General features: G+C 44.4%; 1 protein-coding gene across 2 annotated transcripts in view; it reads right to left on the reverse strand.

Moving 5' to 3' along the window:
- The window catches only part of LOC133544912 (dihydropyrimidine dehydrogenase [NADP(+)]-like), a 70,753-nt gene that overhangs the window by 29,483 nt on the left and 32,307 nt on the right, over positions 1 to 8,963 (reverse strand). For both annotated transcript variants that reach the window (XM_061890155.1, XM_061890154.1), the window contains 3 exons: positions 8,809 to 8,963; positions 5,654 to 5,864; positions 5,407 to 5,591 (listed from right to left, as the gene is read on the reverse strand). The exon at positions 8,809 to 8,963 is cut by the window's right edge and continues 15 nt beyond it. In XM_061890155.1, coding sequence (XP_061746139.1) covers positions 5,407 to 5,591; positions 5,654 to 5,864; positions 8,809 to 8,963 — 551 coding nt within the window. The remainder of the gene's footprint in view (positions 1 to 5,406; positions 5,592 to 5,653; positions 5,865 to 8,808) is intronic.

An 8,963-nucleotide genomic window follows, 5' to 3' on the forward strand; every position in this document is an offset into this window, starting at 1 on the left:
TTGCTTACATATTGTATTGTTATTTTTTTTTTTTTAAATAAATGTTGATGAGAGATATATTTATATACTTTTGTCCTGTTTCTATTCCCAACTTTCGGCCTTCTTTGGTCGACTGCATGTAAAATAATAATATATAAATATGTGTACATATGATATTAATATGATGGATGGATATAATAATAATTCATATAAATGGATATTAGGAGGATGTGAAAGTTTGACTCCTACATTGTTTACTTCCATGACGACCTCATTCAAGTTTTGTAATCAATGAGAAATATCAAGCATCTAAAATGCACTAAACCTGGATAAGTGTGGACAGTGTTTGGCATTTTTTCCCATCATGCTTTGTAATACTATTTTAAATGGTTTTAATTTGAATTGTTTAATGGTGCTTGTTTGACGTTTTTATAATATCCACAACATTCAGTGTGAAGGCTGTGCTGTGTGAACATATTTGTTGGCTTAATTTTTTTGTTTGTTTCAACCATTACTAGGGAAGGTTGTTTAGAATAGAAGTATAGAATAGAATATATCTTTATTGTCATTGCACAACGAAATTGCAAGCAAACTAATTTAGTACAAATTCATAATAACACATAAAACATAAGAAGATGGTACACAGATTATTAGATAAAAACACCAAGCACACAGCTCACATGCACAGTCATTTTTTTATGCCATGTGTTCAGTTTGCATTGGGTCATATAAGTCAATGCTGTGCTTTCTTCACTTCCAATCACAATTTATGGTTATTAACCTATTTTACTAACATTGTCCACAAGATGGCAGTGACCTTGCAGCAATTAGAACGCTAAATATTTCAAATGACTCCAGAAACATCCCCACGCCATTTTCATTATTAAGCCCGTGATGTCCAAACCGAAGCCGTAGTTTGGACACCCGTGGTTAATTTTGTGCTGGCTGGTCGGTTCAGTTTTTGGTGTCGAGTCTTTCGTTGCTCCCTAAAAAGTGTCAATACTGTAAGTATTGTACGCCAGATGTTTAATTGCACCAAATAATGTTTGCTGTAATTTGAATGAACATATTTGGAGGTTTTAAAATCGCCATGTAAAAAAACTAATGCTAATCGGTAGCATTTTAACTTTAATAGCATGAAGATAGCACATTTTTGGAAAAGTGGAGCCTTTCTTTGTTGGAACCTAGAGGTAGTTTGGCTGCATAAAACTGGGAAAATGACCAGATGTGAAAACCTTAGGCGCAGACCAGTTACTGTAAAATGGCACCGTTGGATTTTACGTGGATCCGGACCGGCGAGACCCAATACCCTCCCCTAAGAATGTACAGTGGAATCCTGCCATGTGGTGTAGTTGTGAGCCTGTGGTTTTTAGACCTAAGTAAGAATGTGCAGTGGACTCCTGCCATGTGGTGTAGTTGTGAGCCTGTGGTTTTTAGACCTAAGTAAGAATGTGGAGTGTACTCCTGCCATGTGGTGTAGTTGTGAGCCTGTGGTTTTTAGACCTAAGTAAGAATGTGCAGTGTACTCCTGCCATGTGGTGTAGTTGTGAGCCTGTGGTTTTTAGACCTAAGTAAGAATGTGCAGTGGACTCCTGCCATGTGGTGTAGTTGTGAGCCTGTGGTTTTTAGACCTAAGTAAGAATGTGGAGTGTACTCCTGCCATGTGGTGTAGTTGTGAGCCTGTGGTTTTTAGACCTAAGTAAGAATGTGGAGTGTACTCCTGCCATGTGGTGTAGTTGTGAGCCCGGTGTTTTTAGACCTAAGTAAGAATGTGGAGTGTACTCCTGCCATGTGGTGTAGTTGTGAGCCTGTGGTTTTTAGACCTAAGTAAGAATGTGCAGTGGACTCCTGCCATGTGGTGTAGTTGTGAACCTGTGGTTTTGAGACCTAAGTAAGAATGTGCAGTGGACTCCTGCCATGTGGTGTAGTTGTGAGCCTGTGGTTTTTAGACCTAAGTAAGAATGTGCAGTGTACTCCTGCCACGTGGTGTAGTTGTGAGCCTGTGGTTTTTAGACCTAGTAAGAATGTGCAGTGTACTCCTGCCATGTGGTGTAGTTGTGAGCCTGTGGTTTTTAGACCTAAGTAAGAATGTGTAGTGGACTCCTGCCATGTGGTGTAGTTGTGAGCCTGTGGTTTTTAGACCTAAGTAAGAATGTGGAGTGTACTCCTGCCATGTGGTGTAGTTGTGAGCCTGTGGTTTTTAGACCTAAGTAAGAATGTGCAGTGTACTCTTGCCATGTGGTGTAGTTGTGAGCCTGTGGTTTTTAGACCTAAGTAAGAATGTGCAGTGGACTCCTGCCATGTGGTGTAGTTGTGAGCCTGTGGTTTTTAGACCTAAGTAAGAATGTGGAGTGTACTCCTGCCATGTGGTGTAGTTGTGAGCCTGTGGTTTTTAGACCTAAGTAAGAATGTGGAGTGTACTCCTGCCATGTGGTGTAGTTGTGAGCCCGGTGTTTTTAGACCTAAGTAAGAATGTGGAGTGTACTCCTGCCATGTGGTGTAGTTGTGAGCCTGTGGTTTTTAGACCTAAGTAAGAATGTGCAGTGGACTCCTGCCATGTGGTGTAGTTGTGAACCTGTGGTTTTGAGACCTAAGTAAGAATGTGCAGTGGACTCCTGCCATGTGGTGTAGTTGTGAGCCTGTGGTTTTTAGACCTAGTAAGAATGTGCAGTGGACTCCTGCCATGTGGTGTAGTTGTGAGCCTGTGGTTTTTAGACCTAGTAAGAATGTGGAGTGTACTCCTGCCATGTGGTGTAGTTGTGAGCCTGTGGTTTTTAGACCTAAGTAAGAATGTGTAGTGGACTCCTGCCATGTGGTGTAGTTGTGAGCCTGTGGTTTTTAGACCTAAGTAAGAATGTGGAGTGTACTCCTGCCATGTGGTGTAGTTGTGAGCCTGTGGTTTTTAGACCTAAGTAAGAATGTGCAGTGGACTCCTGCCATGTGGTGTAGTTGTGAGCCTGTGGTTTTTAGACCTAAGTAAGAATGTGCAGTGGACTCCTGCCATGTGGTGTAGTTGTGAGCCTGTGGTTTTTAGACCTAAGTAAGAATGTGGAGTGTACTCCTGCCATGTGGTGTAGTTGTGAGCCTGTGGTTTTTAGACCTAAGTAAGAATGTGGAGTGTACTCCTGCCATGTGGTGTAGTTGTGAGCCTGTGGTTTTTAGACCTAAGTAAGAATGTGCAGTGGACTCCTGCCATGTGGTGTAGTTGTGAGCCTGTGGTTTTTAGACCTAAGTAAGAATGTGCAGTGGACTCCTGCCATGTGGTGTAGTTGTGAGCCTGTGGTTTTTAGACCTAAGTAAGAATGTGCAGTGGACTCCTGCCATGTGGTGTAGTTGTGAGCCTGTGGTTTTTAGACCTAGTAAGAATGTGCAGTGGACTCCTGCCATGTGGTGTAGTTGTGAGCCTGTCGTTTTTAGACCTAAGTAAGAATGTGGAGTGTACTCCTGCCATGTGGTGTAGTTGTGAGCCTGTGGTTTTTAGACCTAAGTAAGAATGTGCAGTGGACTCCTGCCATGTGGTGTAGTTGTGAGCCTGTGGTTTTTAGACCTAAGTAAGAATGTGCAGTGGACTCCTGCCATGTGGTGTAGTTGTGAGCCTGTGGTTTTTAGACCTAAGTAAGAATGTGTAGTGTACTCCTGCCATGTGGTGTAGTTGTGAGCCTGTGGTTTTTAGACCTAAGTAAGAATGTGCAGTGGACTCCTGCCATGTGGTGTAGTTGTGAGCCTGTGGTTTTTAGACCTAGTAAGAATGTGCAGTGGACTCCTGCCATGTGGTGGAGTTGTGAGCCTGTGGTTTTTAGACCTAGTAAGAATGTGCAGTGTACTCCTGCCATGTGGTGTAGTTGTGAGCCTGTGGTTTTTAGACCTAAGTAAGAATGTGCAGTGGACTCCTGCCATGTGGTGTAGTTGTGAGCCTGTGGTTTTTAGACCTAAGTAAGAATGTGCAGTGGACTCCTGCCATGTGGTGTAGTTGTGAGCCTGTGGTTTTTAGACCTAAGTAAGAATGTGCAGTGGACTCCTGCCATGTGGTGTAGTTGTGAGCCTGTGGTTTTTAGACCTAAGTAAGAATGTGCAGTGGACTCCTGCCATGTGGTGTAGTTGTGAGCCTGTGGTTTTTAGACCTAAGTAAGAATGTGCAGTGGACTCCTGCCATGTGGTGTAGTTGTGGTTGTGAGCCTGTGGTTTTTAGACCTAAGTATGAATGTGGAGTGGACTCCTGCCATGTGGTGTAGTTGTGAGCCTGTGGTTTTTAGACCTAAGTAAGAATGTGCAGTGGACTCCTGCCATGTGGTGTAGTTGTGAGCCTGTGGTTTTTAGACCTAAGTAAGAATGTGCAGTGGACTCCTGCCATGTGGTGTAGTTGTGAGCCTGTGGTTTTTAGACCTAAGTAAGAATGTGCAGTGGACTCCTGCCATGTGGTGTAGTTGTGAGCCTGTGGTTTTTAGACCTAAGTAAGAATGTGCAGTGGACTCCTGCCATGTGGTGTAGTTGTGAGCCTGTGGTTTTTAGACCTAAGTAAGAATGTGCAGTGGACTCCTGCCATGTGGTGTAGTTGTGGTTGTGAGCCTGTGGTTTTTAGACCTAAGTATGAATGTGGAGTGGACTCCTGCCATGTGGTGTAGTTGTGAGCCTGTGGTTTTTAGACCTAAGTAAGGATGTGCAGTGGACTCCTGCCATGTGGTGTAGTTGTGAGCCTGTGGTTTTTAGACCTAAGTAAGAATGTGCAGTGGACTCCTGCCATGTGGTGTAGTTGTGAGCCTGTGGTTTTTAGACCTAAGTAAGAATGTGGAGTGTACTCCTGCCATGTGGTGTAGTTGTGAGCCTGTGGTTTTTAGACCTAAGTAAGAATGTGCAGTGGACTCCTGCCATGTGGTGGAGTTGTGAGCCTGTGGTTTTTAGACCTAAGTAAGAATGTGCAGTGGACTCCTGCCATGTGGTGTAGTTGTGGTTGTGAGCCTGTGGTTTTTAGACCTAAGTATGAATGTGGAGTGGACTCCTGCCATGTGGTGTAGTTGTGAGCCTGTGGTTTTTAGACCTAAGTAAGAATGTGCAGTGGACTCCTGCCATGTGGTGTAGTTGTGAGCCTGTGGTTTTTAGACCTAAGTAAGAATGTGCAGTGGACTCCTGCCATGTGGTGTAGTTGTGAGCCTGTGGTTTTTAGACCTAGTAAGAATGTGCAGTGGACTCCTGCCATGTGGTGTAGTTGTGAGCCTGTGGTTTTTAGACCTAAGTAAGAATGCGCAGTGGACTCCTGCCATGTGGTGTGGTTGTGAGCCTGTGGTTTTTAGACCTAAGTAAGAATGTGCAGTGGACTCCTGCCATGTGGTGTAGTTGTGAGCCTGTGGTTTTTAGACCTAAGTAAGAATGTGCAGTGGACTCCTGCCATGTGGTGTGGTTGTGAGCCTGTGGTTTTTAGATCAGCAGTACCTGAAGGTATCTGTGGATATGCCAGGAGGCCTGCTTGCCGTCGTTCACCGACTCCACCGTGGTGTTTGCCAGTCCGGCGATGTCTCCCCCGGCAAACACCCAGGGCTCGCTGGTCTGCATGGTCTCGCCGTTGACCTCGGGCGTGCCCCAGCGAGTCAGCTTGAGCGGGGCCAAGGCGTGGCCGACTGCACACAGACCACTGCTGAACACCTGGTGCTTGAGGACCGGTCAAAGAACGGTGGATTACCTGCGGGCTCGCTGAGCATGGACCCAAAGGCGCTGATGATGTAGTCCGCCTTCAGCCTCACTACTTGGTCCTCGTCCTCCAACCAGTCGCCATCCTCAGTCTGCTCGGTGCGACAAAACTGCAAGCCGGCGACTCGCCCGTTCTTCATGATGACCTCCCGGGGGGACAGGAAGGGGAGGAACTCACACCGCTCCTCCTTAGCCAACTCCATCTGGGCATTGTCGTGGCAAAAGTCATATTTTACTCCTCTACTCATGTGATTTATGCTGTATTGCTTCTCTTCACTGCGCGGGCCGTCGTGTCCTTGAGCAAGACATTTTCACCCTTGCTCCTGATGGGCCGTGGTTAGCGCCATCAGTGTGTGAATGTGTGGGTGAATGTGAGCGCTTTGGTTATCATTCCAGGTATAGTAAAGTGCCGTATAAATAGAGACTTGTTACTCTGTTGGGTTCTTTTTACACCCGTCTCCCACACATCCCAAGAACATGAGACAAGGATGGTTGTGATGGCGAAGATCACTCATTTCTATTAAAAGTTAGGCGCCAACTTGGTTTTCCTTTTGTGATTGATGCTGTATTACTGCCTTTTGTCAATGTTTCACCAAAACATTGCTGTTCACAGATAGTCTGCATTTCACCCCGACTCCTACCCTCTCAGTCCCAGGGCAAATATCTTGAAGTTGTTTCCTTGTCTCTCTCTCACTTTTTCTTCACTCTGGATTTGCTTCTCTGTTTATATTTATGTCTGTTTGTTATTTGAGGGTCTGAAATATATACTGAAAAGACTTCAACCCTTTGTTGTGCAGGAAAACTTTGAAAACATTGGTTATCCACAGCACCAGTTCTTGATGCACATACAGTGGATACCCAGGGAAGTTTACAATTGGCTAGAGGAGAGGGGGCGTGGCTTGAAGGATTATGTGCATGTTTTGAATTATTAGGAGAAACATAAACAATAAAGGAGAGGATGGTGGGCTATTTGCTACTTCAAACTGGTACAAACTTAGGCAGGGATGAAAGACAAATGTTTCTACTTTACACATCATGATCAAGTCCTAACAAAAATGTTTAAGTGATATTTGCGAGGTTGTTCCAAATACGGGAGTTTCCATTACCAGTTTCTTTTTGCAATATTTAGGTTTAGTGCACTTCCAGGTGTAATGGAAACGCAAATATTGTCACTTTTGCAAGAAGGCCAATCCATGATCTTGTGGGAGGCCTTCAATCTGTGCGCTGCTTTTTCCGCCCGGCACAAGTGTTTGACTTGACTCCATTCAACAGCGGTACATTCTTTACGGACTGCAGGGGACAAATGGGGCTGGTGATTTCGCAATGCATTGTGGGGGCCGGCTAGCCTTTGTTTCTGGAGAAAGATTTTGTACTCCTCTGACGGTACTGTAAGAGGGAACAACAAATTGGAATAAAATGGATTGTACGAGAGAAAACAGGGAAGGCACTGTACCAAAAAAAAACCGAGATCCTGATCCAAAGGCTTAAAAAATAAGTCCAACTGGTGGACTTGATCCACATGAGCACATCCAATAGACAATATTTGTGCAAGCTACTGAACGTGTCTTCTATCTCGGTCGTCAGCAAAGTCACTTTTAATACAGGTCAAACATTTTGGAATGCCGAGTCCTTAAAAACTCACCAAGAAGCCAACTTTGGGTGTGTGCAAAACCTCAGAGTTTTACATCAGAAAGAGAAGAGTTTCAGAAGTACGTCCACAACTCTCATCCCTATTTGAATACACTCTGCATTCATGTGGGAAATATTGACAGTCTTCTCAGTTACTGACCTTCTATCCCTCGGCTGTCGAGAGCCTGCTGACATACTGCATAACAGTGTGGTACGCCAGCTGCACTGAAGCAGACAAACAGGCGACTCAGAGGGTCATAAAGTCTGCACAAAAAATCATTGGCTGTCTCCTGCCCTCCCTGAAGGATTTACACGACTCCCGCTGCCCCAAGAAAGCAAAAAACATCACCAAAGACAGCACACGCCCTGGCTTCCATCTTTTTGACCTGCTACCATGGGGCAGGCGCTACAGGTGCATCAGAGCCAGAACAAACAGGCTCATAGACAGCTTCTTTCCCCAGAGCTGTCACCATCTTGAACTCTAACTTATAATAATAATAATTCACTACTATACAATATCATGTTCTAATACCCTACTGTGCAATACTAGCCTTCCAGTGCAATACGTCCGACACTGATTGTTATTTATTACTTTGGTAGTCTTGTCTTGTTCTGTATATTGTACAGTATTTTATTGTGTTTTGTATATTGTACAGGATTGTTTATTGGATAGTAGTCTGTTTATTTCAATTGTTAGTTTTTTCCCTTATTACCTCTTGTGTTATTTATTTCACCCCATATTTGTTCCCACTACCACACCTTAAATTGGAGTCTTTAATCTCGTTATATGCATACATAATGACAATAAAGTGTGAATTATATTTATGTGAAGTGAATTATATTTATATAGCGCTTTTCTCTAGTGACTCAAAGCGCTTTACATAGTGAAACCCAATATCTACATTACATTTAAACCAGTGTGGGTTGCACTGGGAGCAGGTGGGTAAAGTGTCTTGCCCAAGGACACAACAGCAGTGACTAGGATGGCGGAAGCGGGAATCGAACCTGCAACCCTCAAGTTGCTGGCACGGCCGCTCTACCAACCGAGCTATACCGCCCGGTATAGTCTATTATATTCTTTTTATTCTATTCTATTATTGATCTATGAATAGAGGTATTGTTTTTCTCCTAAATACAGCACCTGGTTCGCAACCCTCGTTTAGCCAACAGCAACCCCCTACTCAATGCTACTAAATAAAACTGGTTTTGACTCAAACTCCCCAGTGTGAAAATGCGGTGAACACACCAACATGTGCCAGGTGATGGCGTTAAAAGTCATGTTTGATGGTCTCACAGCTGCTATTCGTCGTCTCTTTATTAGCTCACTAACCCAACTTGGCTTTACTTTGACACAGGAAATGAGACAAATCTTAATTCTTTTACCTGAAGCGATCATGACCACCGTTGTGGCGGTCATTGATGCCTCCACATATTTGGAACTTTTAGACAGAGTCTTGCATTCCGACCACAATGCATTGCCTTTCCCTGTCAGTCCCACTACCAGATCCATGTCCATACCTCCTCAGGAACTGCTCTGATGTTGGTGAATCCCTTCCTGAAGCAGACAAAGACTCTCTTGGCGCCGCAGCGGATGGCGGAGGTGGCGCAGTCAAAGGCCGTGTCGCCGGCCCCCAGGACTATCACCACTCCCCGTAAGGCGGGCAGAGAAGAGC

Source organism: Nerophis ophidion, linkage group LG28 (genome assembly GCF_033978795.1).
Source record: "Nerophis ophidion isolate RoL-2023_Sa linkage group LG28, RoL_Noph_v1.0, whole genome shotgun sequence".
Lineage (NCBI taxonomy): Eukaryota > Metazoa > Chordata > Actinopteri > Syngnathiformes > Syngnathidae > Nerophis > Nerophis ophidion.